Source organism: Salvia hispanica, chromosome 3, assembly GCF_023119035.1.
Source record: "Salvia hispanica cultivar TCC Black 2014 chromosome 3, UniMelb_Shisp_WGS_1.0, whole genome shotgun sequence".
NCBI classification, from domain to species: domain Eukaryota; kingdom Viridiplantae; phylum Streptophyta; class Magnoliopsida; order Lamiales; family Lamiaceae; genus Salvia; species Salvia hispanica.
This window is the reverse complement of record NC_062967.1, coordinates 29,516,953-29,534,293: the sequence shown is the minus strand read 5'-3', so window position 1 is coordinate 29,534,293 and position 17,341 is coordinate 29,516,953. Positions and strand designations below refer to the sequence as shown.

Here is a 17,341-nt window from a genome sequence, read left to right as displayed (position 1 = left end):
GAAAGTGCATATTCTTGTGCGACGGACTAAAAAGGAAAGAGTGTATATTCTTGTGGACGAAGTAGTAGTAGTATATTTTTTTATGATATGTATCAACACGGTTGCACATATACGTACCTTATCATAAGTAGGTACAAATCACTAAATCGGATGGGTTACGGGTTGCTCCTGAATACAGTTTCAACTACATAAACTCACAGTTTATATAGCAACTCTCAGTTAGCTTTCCTATCTATATAAACTCTCTCAAATTGTGGTCTTATTTCATCTATTTTGAATGCATTAATAACTTTGGACGCTATGGTATGTATCTTAGGAGATATATGTTCTCCGATATTCTCTCCAAAAACTACTAAGTTTTTCATAACATTCCATGCACACTGAGACACATCTTTGGCCTCAAAAGGGGTTCCTACAGTAATATTGAAGCATGGACAAATACTGGTATAAGTAAACATTTTATCACTAATTTATGTGGAACTGATGTGGATCCGTATCACTTACTCTTTGATATCGCTGCTCTAATCGCGAGACCGTAGAACAAGTACATTGGCCATGTCAATCCTGCTCGCATCCCGTGTTTTTGCCACTCTAATACAACAAACTTCAATGTCGGCGTTCAATTTTGAATCTTCATAACTACCATGCAATCTTGCTTCTTCATCATCATCTAGGTAGGTCACATCGGGCCAATACTCCAAGATTTATTTCTTGTATATTGTAAACATCTATAATGAAAATAGAATTAGTTATATTGGTCAGACATACTAAAATTCTAACAATTTAATGTAAATACACGCTTAATAAAAATACCTGAATCAAATTTGTCATCCGAAGTTCACTCATTTCATTATTTTGCCTTTCTTGTTCCTCATATGTAAGTTTATCAAAACCATCCTTAAATACGATACAAGAGCTCCATATACCATGTATATAGAGTTTTGAATGAATATGAAAATGGAAGTGGAGAATATTATGCTAGAAGGGAGAGCAAAATATGTGAAATCTTAATCAAGAAAAAGAGCTCCATCATCACAGTCTTGTCTCTACATTCATAAAGTACAAGTAAATATCTATCTCTCTTTCTCACACACACACAATAAGTTTTGGATGGACATGAAAATGGAAATGGAGAATATTATGCTAGAAGGAAGAGCAAAATATGTGAAATCTTAATTAAGAAAAAGAGCTCCATCATCACAGTCTAGTCTCTATATTCACAAAATACAAGTAAATCTGTCTCTCTCTTTCTCACACACACACACACAAAATGTTTTGAATGGACATGAAAAATGGAAGTGGAGAATATTATGCTAGAAGTAGGGGTGCGTAAACGGTTTTCGATTATTCGGTTAACTGAGAACCGAACCGGAACCGGTCGTTATCGGTTAAACCGATAACCGAAATTTACGGTTATCGGTTCGGTACCGGTTTTAAGTTTTGCTCCAAGTCGGTTATCGGTTATAACCGACTGGTTACTTTTAAACTTTGTCACAATAGAAGAAATTGTAATTTACTTCCAAATTTTGTCAAAGTCTCATATTGTAATGTCAAAAGTCTATTTTAATTTGTATTACTATCATTTATACTTATAATATCTCAATGCTTATAAAGTTTCTAAATATTAGTATTTTATAAATAAGATCTCTCAAATTCAAAGTGGTTAAGCATTACTACTATTTTAAAAATAGGATAACCCTTCACTTATTATTGACAAAAAGTTTTTATATTTAAGATTATTTAAAGTTAAGTCTTTTAAAGTGCCTAAACAATTTATGTATTACTTGTAAATAGAAATATAATGATGATGATAATAATAATAATAATAATAATAATAATAATAATAATAATAATAATAAAAAAAGTAGATGAAAAGTCAAAAACCATAAACAATTTTCATTTCAATTCGGTTAGGTCGGTTATAACCGATAACCGACCAGTTCTAACCGAGTCGGTTAATTAAGTAACCAAACTTGAGATCGGGTAGGTTCCGGTTAGTTTTTTATGAAATTTTAGGGTCGGTTAACCGACAAGTCGGTTCAGTTATTAACCGAACCGACCAAATAACTACCCCTAGCTAGAAGGGAGAGCAAAATATGTGAAATACACAAAATTTAAAAGCAAAAGCTTAAGAGAAACATGAAAATCAGTCCCATACCAGCTGGAAATCTCTTCCTGAAACCCTCGAACTCCAAAATCTCTGTTTTCTGGACTTGCTGCTGTGCGTTTCGTGTGAGCTAATCGGAGCTCATCTCGCCTCTCACGGTCACCAGTTTCATGACATTTTTTCTTGCTTGGAAACTTCTTTAGCTCTTGTTCTTGCTTGATTTTCCAGTCTTGCTGTGAAAGTTTTGTTGATGTAAGGATCTCTTGGACGATTTTTTGCAGGGATGTATGCTTTAACCTGCACCACTCGTTCCATTTTTAGTTGAGCGTTTTCTAGGGTTAATTCTTTTTTAGTTCTAGGCTAATATTTAAGTTCCATAAGTCTTCTGGACTTTTTTTAAATTCCGGCTTTAGGAGGGACGCATTAGCGTCATGCGTCGCCTTTTAATGAAATGCATGACCGTGATGCATTTTAGGCTAAGATGCATGACCTTAATGCGTTTTTCAATTTTTTTTTATTTTATTAGACGACGCATGACTCTCATGCGTCTTAGGGTAAAACGCATGTTGAAAGTGCAGGTTTTCGATCGGGTGTGTAAATGCAGGGGTGTATCCAACTTATCAGGATAAGATTCCCAACCTAGCTGAGTCGTTGGCACGACAACCGGAACCTGGTATCAAATAAATTTCCTCAACCCACTTCTACTGGCTAGAATCCCACGAGGATGGACACGTTCGGATAACTGTGGTGATGTTCCTGGGTGTTTTGGTTAGCTACCACGCTTTTGGGGTTGAGATTCTACCCAGACGGAAAATAAAGATGGTACTCTACTGACTAGTAAGCGTGAAAATGGCAGACATGTGGTTGTGTTCGTGGAAATGGGGAACACGGTATCTCAGATGCATGTGAAAAGTAAGCAGTTACTAAATGAGGAAACTTAGACAACAAGGCATATCTGGTGGCTGGGTGGCTTTCTGACAGGTCTGGATGGTACAACTGAAAAGTTAAAGACAAAAGCAAAAAGTAACCTAAAAGTAAAAGTGGTCCAAGCAAAAGTAGATTGTGATATTTTCTTCTTCAACAAGTATTAACAGAAAACAATATGACACAAACTCCATAACTAAACTCAGATTCATAAATTCAAACTCAAGATCCATTGATTAAAATGCTCAACTTAAGATGAACAGCTGGAACTGCAGAATTACTTCTACTGACTGACATGCAGGGTGGTAATAACTACGCGGAACAGGAAGCACATGCACGAAAACTTAAACTGAAACATAACTACAAAATTCGACCAACAACTTCAGATCTAGCCTTCTCAAATAAAAACACATGCGAACAACTTAGAAATTAAAAGCGATAACTAAATCTAACTTTCCTAGGCAGAACGAAGCGATTTCAAACCAAAGAGACATACGAAATAGAAACTTCATAACTTAACGTTTGGATCTTCACCAAGTACTTCAAAAGGCAACAAGAATAAATGTTTGCAACAAATCCAACGAAGAAAGCAAGTAAATATTAAACTAGAAAGCAAATAACGATTGTTTTGCCACTCCGGGCGGTGAAACTACTATACTACTACGACGAACTGGCTGGAACGGTGGGATGATGACTTCTCCGGCAGACTTCTGGACGTCAAGTGACCATAGCTGTGGCAAGGAACGAGAAACTGGACAATGCTGAAAGACTGATCTTCTAGAGAGAATTCTACTAAGTGTAGTGGTTAGACTTTCGGATTCAGAACTTGGAACTCGGGAACTTGGGAACTTCTCTTTTCTCTCTCTCCAAGTGGCTTCTTTTATAGGGAGGCTTGCCCTTGCTTTTAGGGTAGACTTCCTTCACAATTTGACTTTTCTGCCTTTGTTTATGATCATCCCAGCTATCCTTCTTCTCCATCTCGAGCCTTTTCTCTGGCATGCATCATGGTCAGTATTGCACTCTTCTAGCGCTCTTTTCACCCGCGTCGTCCGAATCGTCTCCTACTGACTTGGATCCCTTAATCCTGCACACTTAAGCAACTGTTTTGCAGATAATACTCCCTCCCGTCCCGCTTTAGCAGTCCCATTGACTTTTCCGCACTCGTTTTGTAAAAATGATAATAAATAGTTAAAGTGGAGAAATAATAAAGTAAAAAAGAGAATAATGTAGAGAAGAGTCTTATCTACACTATTTGTAACGCCCCACTTTTTCAAACCCTAATTTTCGGGTTATAAAATTTTTGCATTAAATGCCTTAAACGCTATGATATGTGAATTAATTGATGAGTGATTAATTGCATAGTGTCTATGTGACCTAATTGCGTATGAGAATTTTGATTGAGTTGAATAGTCAACTTGTTGAAATGTTGACGTGGCTATTGAATAGTCAAAGATGTGGAAAAATGATGTGGCCGTTGAAAGGTCAATACGTTGAGAAAAAGAAGAGGAAGTAAAGAAATGATTGATTGGGTGTGAATATTTGATGCGGAGAAATATAATTGTGGGTGAATTATTTTCCTAAGGGATGAGTGAGAATTAAATAGGAGCATTATTAAATCATGTGGAATTATTCGATCCCTCCTATTTTTTTATTTGGAGAAGAAATCCTATTTTTCTTGGATTTAATTATTTGGTTGGGATAATTATCCAAATTAAATCCAAAGTCCAAATACTCTATAATTCATACATGGAATTTTCGAACCACCACTATGATTTATTCCCATGAGATTTTCGAAAATCTCATATTGTGGAGAAGAGGGAATTATTTATTTATTTGATCTCTTATTTATTCTATTCCATGAATAAATATAAATATGCTAAAATATCCTAGCATATCTTGCCAAATCTAAGAAGATATTGCATATCCTAATTAAATTAGGATTTGAAATTCAAATCCCTTGGAAGATTTGATTTTTACACGCCACTTTTGGCTATACTTGGGAGATTTGATTATTATTTTCTTGCTCCGTGATATATTATTCTACTTCGTGAAATATTTGAATTAATTATAGGCTATTAAAATAGCCTACAAAATTCAAAAATCCTCTTACTTCTCAACTAATTAACGCCACTTCCCCAATATCTCTCCCAAATCTTTTATTTATTTAATTATTGGGATATTATTATTGGCACTCTATAAATATAAGAGAGAGTTCAAACCCTAGCACACCAAAAACCGGCGCCCCACTCCTCAACAATTTCGAAAATCTCTCTCCCACTTTCTCCATATTTTTCTTCAAGTTTTCTTCAAGATTTCTTCATCAATTGAGAAGAATTCAAGTGAAATTCAAGAGATTATTGAAGAATCAAGACTAATTCCTTGTTTCTACCGTTCGTTCTTTTGGAAAAGGTACTTTAATTATTGATCTCCTCTTCTTCTACCGATAAATCGGTGTTCTTGTTTCCACATGCATATAGATTGAGTGAAGGGGAAATTAATCGGTGAATTTCGGGATATATGTGTGCAAGTGTGTGTGTGCGAGACCGTGTGTGTGTGTGTGTGCACGCCTCGGTCGGCGTGCACATGTGTTGTGATCGTGTGCGTGTGTTGTGTGTGTGGAACACTCTTGCATGACACGATTTAATGGTGAATTTGGAGTTGTTCTTTGAATAAGAATGACATACTAATCATACTTTGATTTTGTTTGATGATTTGAAAGTAATCGATGGGAAAAAAGGGAAATATGGGAAAAACATGCATATTTTGAAATCAATGATTGAAACTGATTTGTGATACGCCTAATTGAAAGGTGATACTTCGCGCTCTCAGCGTGATAAACGAGGAGAAGAGAATACTTTCGAGATAAGCCGACGAGGTGGGCTTTCTTTTAAAATAAGGACATTGTCCTAAACTGATATTGATGAGAATGAGATATGTGTTATCATGCCTTGATTTGTTTTGTCGTGCCTATCCCTCGTGGCTATGCCACTATTGATTTAATCGAATTCGGATCCTTGTAGAGCCGCAAACTCTACTTGGGTTAGTGTACACCATTGTTAGACCGAGTGCTGGCGTACGGGTCGGCCGGTCTAGTGACCTGGATTGCGGCCGCATTCCTTGTCATGTAGAATGAGGATATGGTAAACGTCTATGAGAAAAATGGTTGCGCGACCGTGATATTTGAGAAAGAAGATATGTTGGTGCCTCGGGTCTTTCTAAAGTTAAAACCCCGACGGACACTTGAAAATGGCATGATAATAACTATATTTGTGATAAAACTGTTTTCGGCAATGAGCCCATTGAGTATGATTATCGTACTCAGCCCTGCATGTGTTTTCCTTATGTGCAGGTTGAGTGGTGACGAGCGGGCGGCGGTGTTGAGTAGGAACTAATAAAGATGAACAGATGGATGGTACTTAAAGTGTTGTTGTGTCTTCATACATAGCCTCACTTCTTTCTTGGTCGCTTCCGCTATTTTTATGAAAACTTATGATCTTTTGTTGGGATAAATACTTTTAAATTCGTGGGAATATTTTGGATATGAAACAGTTGGAATTATTTTGGAAACTCTGATGAGCATTTATTGCGATAACCTTTTGTTGGATTTCGTTGCTAAGGCATTATTCTTCTCCTATTTAATTGTTCATTAAATGCTTTGGTCAAATCCCTTTTTAAATGGAACCCTAGCCTATGATCTTTGATGCATTTAAGTCTGCCTAGTTAACGCTCGCCGCATTTATTATACCCTAGATGGGCGGGTCGTTACACTATTCTCTTTTTTACTTTATTATTTCTCAGCTTTAACTATTTATTATCATTTTTACAAAACGAGTGCAGAAAAGTCAATGGGACTGCTAAAGCGGGACGGAGGGAGTACATGCATTTCACGACATACTGACCAGTAACCAAGGCTTAGAATACGACTTATCACATGTCTCTTGTTTGAACTTAACAGACGCGAAACAGAGGCAGTAGCTCATTCTGCGCGAGAGAAAGAGAGAAAAGGGCGATTTCTTGGCGATTTCCGGCAATTTTCCAATATATTTTGGTAAGTTTTCTTCAATCTTTCAACATTTATCCCTTATTCGGTGTTTATTGCATATTTTGTGTAGGTTTCTCCCAATTTTGTAAATTAGGGTTCATAACAGATTGTTGAATTTTGGCCGATGTTTTGTTGTTTTGTTAATTGTAATGGATTTTATTGGTGAAATTCATTCTATTGTATTGTTTTTGATATGTTTGAGATGCTTGGTGTTGTGACTTTGGTTGTTATTGGAGAAGAGAGTAGGGTTTGAAATGTTTCTTGTATTTAACCTTCATTGGCTTGCTTATATTGGGTAATTTTTGCAATGACTACTTATTTTGATTATGATAATAATTTATAAGTTATATATACATTGAAGTGGAATGAATTTTGAATTTCTAATTTAGGAGTTATATGTAAATTAGGCCTTATAAATCATGAATTATGATGAATTAGAGTTTCTAATATATAGTATATGATTGGATATCAATGGATTAAGAGTGAATCATTTGGTTTATAATATTTTGTTGTTTTGATGATGAATTTGAATACATATGTTATTTGTATTTTAAATGTAAGTTTGTAATTTATATTTTGTGAATATGTAGATTAGATGGAAACTTCAAGTTCTAGCGGACAGTTATTATATGGACCCGAAGATCTGTCAGTGCTATATCTTCAGAGAGAACACATTTCAAATAAACTACTCAATGATGGCACAACATATCTTTTCAAAGTGAAAGTTCGACAGACGGAAAGTAAGATTTTGGATACGGATATTCATGACAATGTGAGGTATTGGCTTGACATATTTGGTTTCAAATGCGTGATGGATTGTGGGAAGTCGATGAAGGTCGACAATGAGATTATCACGGCTTTGCTTGAGCGTTGGAGGTCGGAAACGCACACTTTCCATCTACCGATTGGAGAGGCGACAGTGACTTTAGAAGATATGCAAGCCATTTGAGGCTTGAGAGCAGACGGTCACGTTTTCACAGGCCGTGACCATCATGTCGAGTATGCCGATTGGCCTAGCAAGTGCCGAGATTTGCTGAGATGGCTACCAGATACAAGTATAGAGACAAAGCAAGACGGTTTGTTGATGACCGCTTTGATCAATCAAACGAGGATACCTTTGGGTGATGACCTACCTACATATGTATACACCCAAAAGACACGTATCCATGCCCTAATTTTGTTAGGAGGACTCATTCTACCAGACACCACGGGGTGTAAGGTTCCTTTTATGTGGCTGAATGCATTGGAGGATCCGGAAGAGGTACAGAATATTAGTTGGGGTAGTGTGTCTTTGTCGTACCTGTATCATTATCTGTGTGAGGCTTCCATAGATAAGAGGAAAGAGTTGGGTGGGCCTATGGTGCTTCTGCAGCTATGGGCGTGAGAAAGAATGCCCACATTGAGGCCGTCGTTCATAGGAGCGCTCATGCACGAGCCATGTACGCCATTTGGCGCCAGGTATATATTTAAACATTTATTTGTTTATGTATCTTGGGTTTTTTTTACATCAATTTTATTTATAGGTGGAAAGGAACTACGCACATAGGAAATGCTCCTAGATTTTCGGTTGAGCATTACCGTGACCAAATATCCTTTGATTAAACCTGGGCAGGTGAATGTCTTTTTTTTTTTACTTAATTTATGAATTTATTATGAAATTAATTTGGCTTTTGCATTGTTGGTTTTGCAGTTTCTGTGGACGCCGCATACTGCCTAACTACTGTAAGGATGTGAATGGATGCTCCCATTGTGACACTTATTTGGTATGCTGGGCATATGTCGAGGTGCATGAGGCTGGACGAGTGCGTAGACAATTTAATCAGTACTAGGAGATTCCTCAATTCGTAGATAGGATGCTCAAAGATGCCGATTATTTTGAAAAAAATGATCGGCATGGTAAGAAAGGAAATAATTGGGAAGACACACATCAATTCTTTATTGGGGAGTGGGGCATGAGGAATGAAAGGTTCGATGCAATCTTAGGTGGCGCAACGATGTACAATTACATTCCACTGAGTCTGGGATACATGACGTGGTATAACAGGATTACGATGACGTACCTAACTCAACCTGGGGTACAGTCAACTATTGGGATGAACGAGACGGCTTCTGCCATGAGATTATTTGTAAGTTTGTTATATTAAACTATATATTTTCATGTGTTATAGATTGTTTCGTATTGATATTTGTATGATTTTTTTATCTAGGTTGAGGGTTTTCAAGATGTTTGGCATTTGACTACTGAACAAGAAATGGACCCAAGAATTGGACAGATTCGAGAAATTGTTAGGCATACCCTTTAGTCTACGAACCACGTCGATGTGATGGAGTACCCGACTTTCCAACACTAAGATATGGTCATGCCTTATGAACCACGAGAAATTCCACCACATCGTGGAGTTATTACAAAGATTCGAGATAATACTTTAAAGTTTTGATTGAATGATGAAAAATTTTGACTAGAAAAGAGCGAAAAGTAGGTGTTATCACAAATTCGCCAAAGTTTGTCCTCCAGTTCTCAACTATAAAATTTGTGCATAATCGAACAAACCTTATTTTAAAAACAACAAAAAGATTAGCAAAAATTTGACATTGTTGAACATATTTTCAAAGTTCGACAATGATTGGAATTTTTTTTAAAAAAAAATAGACTGTAGAATAAACTTAATCAGAGTTCACATTGCAATTGAAACCTATTAATATTGGTGTCATTAAACAGAGTTAAAATTGATATTATAAATGGGATAAATATATAAAGTTGCTATTAAAAACAAAAATGAAATTTTTGTTAGCTACAATCACAACCATTCTAACATAATGTGGAAATTTGTTAAATAACAAACGCTGACAAATTCTATAGATAGCCAAGAAGTTTACAATTATGTAAATAAGAAGCATATAAATAAACCAAAAATACATAAGTACAATCTGTTTATATGTTTAACTAATACTCCTACAAAAATTTTAACAGCTGAACATTATGACACCCCATGGTGGTGAGTGAAATTAAGGTTGGGGTATAAGTAGCAATACAGGAAGAATAAGTTTGGTCACTTGAAGAATAAGTTTTTTTCAAATGACCATATGTCTCACATGCCACCGGAGCTTCATTGTTTTTGGTGTTGATAAAAACTAGTGGATCATGAGTTGTGCACGGATAAAAACCTGGTACTGCTATCAACAATTCGCCATTCACCAAGAATTTGAGGCCGTGCCTCTTTGAATAATTTGTGGGTAAGTCAAAGCTATATTCCTTTTTCCAAGATTTATCATCTCCATAGTTGTACATCATCCAAATAACGATATGACGCCTATTTAAAACACCACTTAAACATAGCCGACCCTCAAAAATACATATCTCCTGGGAGCTATATGTATCGCCCCCAAACTCACAAGGAAGAGAAAAATGGATAAAGAGCTCACCTTCCAAATCAAAGCAACAAACAAAGAGATTATCTTTCGAATCATATGTCAACCAGTGAAGATTTCCATTAAAAAATGCAGCACCAACCAAACTCAATGAACCAGCGCATGAATCAGTTGCTTTAATGCTTCTCCACGGCCCTGTTCCTAGAGTGTATACCCAACAACTATCTTTATCAACATATACAATCTTATATGACCACTTGTTTTGCTCACTCCTAATCCATAAAAGCAACATCCATTGAACTTAGATAGAGGAGGGAGCTCGACATGCTCTCGAGTCATTGGATTGCATATAAATAGAATGTTATACCTTAGATCCCACACTGAAAGCAAACCATTAGCTGAAGCAACTATAACACGATAGTGACCTTTAGAAATATTATCATGATAAGGTGAACTGAATTGGAAAAGTGGCTTTAAGGCCTCATCGCAGACAGTGTACCTCATTTCCAAGTCAACATACACGAAAAATTGGCCTGGTTTCGGAGTATACGACATCCCAAAGGCATCCCCCTCAATCAGATGGCGCCATGATTTAAGAACACACTTGCACGTCATAACGCTCCTTATGGGGAGTCTTTGTAAGATCTCTATCGTAATCTCTTCCGGTAGATTTGCAAAAAAAATATCTCTCAGTGTCGTGTATTTTCTTACACATAAACGACCCTTTTTGGCACTTTTGTTCATTATGCCACACTCAGAATCCCCTTCCAAAAGGTTAGAGATCTTCATTAATACCTGAAAATAATACTATGAGATTAGCAGATGAAGAAAATCTACTCTATTAGATTAATCCTATTCTGAAAGGGATGCAATTGAGTCAATCAAATCTACACAAGAAAAGGGAACAGGCGTGGCAAGAAGCACAAATTAGAACATACTATCAACAAAAAAATCAAATCTTTAATACTGTAAACCATTACAAAACAAGCACTGGATCAAAAAAAATGAAATCTTTAATACTATTCATAATCAAAATAAACAATTCGTTTGCCCTAATCGGTCAAAAATAGATTTGTGAAATTAACGGGGAAGATGTCTGTCCACAATAGAAAGATGGTGGCTTTCAAAATAAGATTCAAAATCTCAGCAAAATACCAACTCAGAAACAAAATTAAAATACTGGAAGAATCATATCAAATCAACTAATAAAAAAACTGCCGGAGCACACCGGAATCCGACGGGGCTGGTAAAGCAGGCGGACGGTGAAAGAAAACCCGGTGAGGAAGGGCGGCGAGGCAAGGCGAGTTCCGCCAGAGAGTGGAGCGCCGATTTGAAGGGAATTTTAGCTGAGAGATTTCGAAATACGGGGTCTGTACCTTTCGAGATTAGGAATTAAATTTGTTTACCTTTCAGAATATAAGTTCAACGCATGCGAATTTTTCAGAAAGTTTTCACACTTTTATATTTATTCTCTCCCTTTTTTTATTATTTTCCTCCCTATAATTATAAATTGACCAAACTTTCCTTTAATTCAATTTTTAAAAAATTCATCTTCTCCATTCCAATCTTCTCCATTCCAATCAGATTATGTCCTCCAACCTTAAAATTCAGTCGAAATTCTCATATCACAGATCATTTCCCTCTTGAATTTCTGAAAAATCAGCCACTTTGAAAATTCTATAATATATTATTAAACTGATAATTTAATTATATATTATCCCTCTAAATCCCAACATCCATGTTTGAAATATATGATCAAGCACTACACGTATTTCATTAAAATGGAGATTGGGAGAATAGTGAATCACTCATCCATTGCAGCTTTTAAAATTGTACACAAATATGGATAGAAAACCAAACGTTCACATACCTTTAAAAAGAACAAAAAAATGAGAAAATTAAGTGCATTATTCAGCCCTCGCAGCATTTCCGTTTCTCCCAACAATCTCCATTTGGAGTTCATCGCCACTATCGACGAACTCGAGATGGATAGTTGAGCGCGTAATCTGGTTGGATTTGGAGAAGATGAATTTTCTTAAAATTGAATTAAAGGATAGTTTGGTCAATTTATAATTATTGAGAGAAAAATAATAAGAAAAAATGAAGAGAATAAATATAAAAGAGTGAAAACCCTTATTCTGAAAAATTAAAAAGCCTCGAGCCTATAATCTGAAAAGTCAACGAATTTAATCCCTAATCTCGAAAGGTCAGCGAATTGAGTCCCATATTCCGAAATCTCTCATTTTAGGTGATGTACGTGTTGGGGTATGTGTTGGGGACTCGGTTCTTCGGTAGAACATCCATAATGGCTTTGGGTCAGCTAGCCACAGGCTAGCCGCAATAAAAATAATTAAAAAACAACTACATTTACGAAATTAAATTTACGATAAATTACGGAATTAAATTTACGAGACATATACGGGAAAATTCATTAATTTCATTTAAAAAAAGTACATTCATTTAAAAAAAAACCAAGCTTCCACACACGAGCCCCCGCCGCACTCTACTCCTCACTAATTTATTAAAAAAATACATTAAAAATGCAATAATTTTATATAAATTAAAAAAAGGTCCATCCTAAAAAAAAGTGCATAATTAAAAAAAATTTATAAAAAAATACATTAAAAATGCAATAAAAAATGCATAAAAAAATACAATAAATAAAAAAAATACATTAAAAAATACATTAAAATAAAATGAAACCGGCTAACCGAAATTGAGCCTACAATGGCGGCTAGCGGGATCGGCCAGCGGTCGGCTAGCGCCTGCAAATCGGCTAGAGCTCGCTGATCGGCTAGCCTAAATTGCCGCAATTGCGGCTAGCTGGATCGGCCAGCGGTCGGCTAGCCTATCCGCTAGCCTCCATTGTGGATGCTCAAACTGAGAATTGAATCGAAACTGGTCACTTATTGATTAATCGAAAATCGATATTATGGTTCGGTTTCGGTTATTAATTTTCCCCGATTATAACCCATCGGTTATCAATTAACCAATATTCAATTCATTTTAATTTCATTATAATTTTAACTAATAAACACTTATAATGTTTTTATATTTGTATTATCTTCTAAATTTTGTCAAAATTTTCGTATCGTTCCATCAAAGTCATAATGTTTGAAATTGTTCCATCAAAGTCAAAATGTCAAAATAGGATATCTCTTCATTTTTTATTATCATAAAAAAGTTTTTAGATTTTAAACTTATAGAGTGCCTAAACAAATTTGTGTATAACTAGGAAACTTGTAGTATCTATAATATGCGTTGCACGACCCAATGAATTTATGTTAAAGTTAAAATTAAACAAATTAAAAATAAAATTAAATAAGCAATTAATCATTTTCTTGTAATAATTGAAACTCCTAATTTTGGATTCCTTTTTCAAATTGATGAATAATTGTTAAATGACAAACATTTGAAATAAAAGATTTGTTTATGTATCTCTTTGATTTTCATATACTCATTAATCCTTATTTATCTAACAGTTATAGTTTTGGTATACATTTTGTTTTGTACGAATTATTTAAAAGTCGGTTACTTTTAATCTTATTCTTCTTGTCTTGTACTCTAACAATATATTGAAATAATAAAATTGTGAAAAGTTGGTAAGAATAGACTTTTTTTATATATGCGCAAAACTTAATGTTATCTACTTATCCAGCGCGGATCAGCTAAGACATTTCATAGGATATGTGCTGCTACACAAATAATAAAATGACATGTGTATACTCTTTGAAAAAATGAAAAATAAACTAAATCCTATGTGGCATCTTGTTATGACAGCTCCTCTCTTAACAAAGAATCTCCTGTCAACGTCTCACACAACACACGGTTCCGACGCCTCAGAGGTTGAGGTCGGCGGCTAGAAATCGAAGGCTGGCGCGGATCTTTCCGTCGGCAGCGAGAAAGGATTTAGAGTGTATTGCACAAGTAATGTGGGCAAAATATATCTTCATTAATTGAGTGACGGAATTAATGAATGCCCTATTTATAATAACTAGGTCCCTAGGGTTGGTTCGACCTAATCCTATACATCGGGAAAGAACTAACAAAGAAAATCCGACGGAGCTTATAAATCGCTCAAATTAAATAAATTCGTTACATCATGAAATTGCAAATAATTAAATAAAGTTGACTCAAAAATAAAATAGAAAACTAATAAAAAGACAGCAGCACTCTTCCTATTTGGCGACGTAGTCGTGGAGCCTATCTGGTGGCTTCAGCTGCGTTCTTGGTTGGAGCTTCCTCCCTTCCACGACTCCCTCCCGGTTCGCCAACTCTGTTCCTACTTGAACCTCCAAGTCCTCGCCAGTTGGGGGTGTCGTCTCAGCCGTTTCATCTGACATCGCCTCCCTTCCTTGCTCACTCACAATCGGTTCCTCCTGGGAATCTGGTGAGTTCGTAACACATCTCTTCCTCCTCTTACTCACACACTCTGCTCAATTCAACATTCATTTCAATATTATCTTCCCCTGCAACTCTCTATGCATCTTCCTCACAAACTCTTCCCGAATTGAACTTCATTTTGGCATATTCCCCACAAATTGCTCTAAAACTCTAGCTGAGCCGGCGGTGCACAACGGCGGGGAGGCAAGTTGCAGTCCAAGCGTCCAACTTCTCGAGAGCAGACCAAAACTTAGGGGTTATGATAGATCGAGGAGGAAGTCGTCGTTGGTGGCGTTGACGAGGGCGAGCCTCTCCAAGGACAACGAACGGACGGAGGATTGCACGGGGATTCCTGGTGTGATGAAGGGTGCCGGAAGAAGAATCTGAGCAACCAGTTCGCGGCGGTGGGTAGAGCGGCTGCTAATTGGTGGCGGTTGAATCGGCGAGACGTATTGTAGGCGATTCAAGGTCGAGAAGCAGCGTGTAATTCCAGGCGTAGTAGGGTGGATGATGGATCCGCCGGCCTCGAAACTCTCGCCGGCGATGGTGACGGTGGCCAGCCGGCCCCCGACGATGCCATGGCGCTCGAAGAGTGTGATCTGGGATATGGCGTCTGGCGGGGAGTAGTGGCGGAGAAAATGGGCGACGGAGGCGCCACCGATGCGGCCGCCGATGATGCGGACAGTGTGGGAGTGGGTGTGGGATTGTGAGAGAAGGATGGTGCAGAGTAGGAGGGCTGTGATTTGGGGATTCATCAGTGCAATGCTTTGTTTGGTTGTTTAGCTCTGTGTTGAGAGAAGATGAAATATTAATGAATGTTGAATTGAACGGAGTGTGTGAGTGAGAGGAGGAAGAGATGCACATAGGATTTAGTTTATTTTTCATTTTCTCAAAGAATATACACATATCAATTTATTATTTGTGTAGCAGCAAATGTCTTATGAAATGTCTTAGCTGATCCCTTCGGTTATCGTATTTCTATTAGGAGTGTATTAGTTATAGTTGATTTTTTTTTTCTTTTTTTTACTCCACATTATAAATTACTATCATTTTTTTTGGTTAATTGGTTAACCGACTTACCGACCGGTTAATTCAACTAACCGAATTCCCATCGGTACCAGTTCCAATTTTTTTTTTCCCAGTTTTTTTTGGTCAGTTAACTGATAAGGCTAATTTCATGCATTGGTTATAAGGATAAATTCTGTGATTTCCTGGGTCTAATAAACCTTTTTGAGCCAGGTGTGTAGAGAAAATGCCAGCCCCAGGAAGAAGATAGATATCACCTGGTGAAGGAAGCTGGCAAGGGAAATTAAGCAGAAGGATGAAAAGCCACTAGACTGAGGATCATCGATTGGAGGGAAAAATAGGAATCACAAGAACAGTCTAGAAGCTTTATCCACTATAAAAAGGAGCACGCAAACAACATGAACGATCATCACCTTTTCCAGCTCCTAGCTTAGTTTTCTATTTTTCTACACACTCATTTGGGGGAAATTTTCTAGGGGTTCTCGTTTCATAAGAAGTTTGGGTGCAACACCGTCTCTACGGAGGCGAAGAAACAATTATCTTTTATCTTCTGTTTACTTTTGGTACTCACCGAGTCTTCGTTGTTCGAGGCTCAGCTTTTGCGTTGTTTTTATCGTTGGATATTTCGTATTTTGCAATGGATATTTCTATTTATGTTTCGTTTATCGTGTTGTGTTGTTTTGGGATCAATTTGCTGATCTTTGTTGGTTGGTCTGAGTTTGAAGCTGGTTTGTGAGAAATTTGTTGTTGATCGGAAAAATCTACGTAGATCAGTGAGAATCTAAGGTGGAAATGATGTTTGGTTGTTGTGGATGGCTTGGATCCGGAGTGGATTAAGCGTCCCGTGACTGGATCTGTTTGTTTGTGATAAGGCTCGTTTCATGCATCGGTTTAAGGTTAAAATTCTGTTCATTTGGGGCGCTAATGTGCGTTTATGAGTTCAGGTGCGTAGTAAATCTGCCGGACCCGGGGAGTTGTTGTTACTCTGACTGGCAGATGCAAAAGAGATGGAATTGAAGTAAAAATCGGAAGTCGTCGTTCGGACCTGGGAGAATCAAAAGTTGGCGACAGGAGCAGAATGGAGCGAGAGCAGATTATTTTAAAGAGTCTTACTCAAGGGCAAGAGCGTAAAATCACCAGGTGGGATACCCTAGGGATCAGAGCCTCGCATATATAAGGAACTCAACCTTGAAGAACAAGACAGACCGTGAACAACCACTTCTACGCTCTCCTAGCTCTATTTCTAGTTCCATACTTCAAATTTTCATTTCGTGTTGCTGCGCACTTGGACATGGAGGATTCTGGCCACCGTGGTTCTCATCGTCATCGTTATTTTGTTGTGTAACACCGCCTTGTGAAGGCGAAGAAACAATCTTACTTGCTTTCGTTTAGTACTTTGTGGTTTTTAAGTTCGCAACTCTAGTTTCCGACTTTGATCTACTGGATTCAGACCTATTTCTAGTTATTATGGAAGTTTATGTTTGCTTTTG

The 17,341-nt window shown here is 37.0% G+C and overlaps 2 protein-coding genes and 1 long non-coding RNA gene across 7 annotated transcripts; 2 read left to right on the top strand and 1 right to left on the bottom strand.

The window, feature by feature from the left end:
- The first annotated feature begins 7,668 nt into the window (after positions 1 to 7,668).
- Positions 7,669 to 8,022, top strand: LOC125209802 (protein MAIN-LIKE 1-like). Its single transcript, XM_048109382.1, has one exon. The coding sequence runs from the start codon at positions 7,669 to 7,671 to the stop codon at positions 8,020 to 8,022; it is 354 nt and encodes a 117-aa protein (XP_047965339.1).
- Positions 8,023 to 9,908: 1,886 nt separating this feature from the next.
- On the bottom strand, positions 9,909 to 11,861 carry LOC125208940. 5 transcript variants are annotated; one of them, XR_007174271.1, is made up of 4 exons: positions 11,671 to 11,861; positions 10,942 to 11,237; positions 10,810 to 10,849; positions 9,909 to 10,643 (listed from the first exon to the last, which is right to left on the bottom strand). XR_007174271.1 is itself a non-coding variant. In XM_048108476.1 (4 exons), the coding sequence occupies exons 2-4, from the start codon at positions 11,229 to 11,231 to the stop codon at positions 10,590 to 10,592; spliced, it is 357 nt and encodes a 118-aa protein (XP_047964433.1). In that variant the 5' UTR covers positions 11,232 to 11,237; positions 11,671 to 11,861; the 3' UTR covers positions 9,909 to 10,589. The 5 variants fall into 5 exon arrangements, 1 of the variants encoding a protein (XP_047964433.1); XM_048108476.1 differs by having other exon boundaries at positions 10,810 to 10,822; XR_007174269.1 differs by having other exon boundaries at positions 9,909 to 10,384; positions 10,497 to 11,237.
- A 2,748-nt stretch (positions 11,862 to 14,609) lies between these two features.
- LOC125212875 lies at positions 14,610 to 16,510 on the top strand. The gene is made up of 2 exons (XR_007174785.1): positions 14,610 to 14,832; positions 16,065 to 16,510. It is a non-coding gene; the product is annotated as an uncharacterized LOC125212875 (long non-coding RNA).
- The last annotated feature ends 831 nt before the right edge of the window (positions 16,511 to 17,341 follow it).

Excerpts from the sequence above, each read along its gene's own strand:
- LOC125209802 (XM_048109382.1), top strand. The coding sequence starts at position 7,669 with ATGGAAACTTCAAGTTCTAGCGGACAGTTATTATATGGACCCGAAGAT.
- LOC125208940 (XM_048108476.1), bottom strand. The coding sequence starts at position 11,231 with ATGAAGATCTCTAACCTTTTGGAAGGGGATTCTGAGTGTGGCATAATG.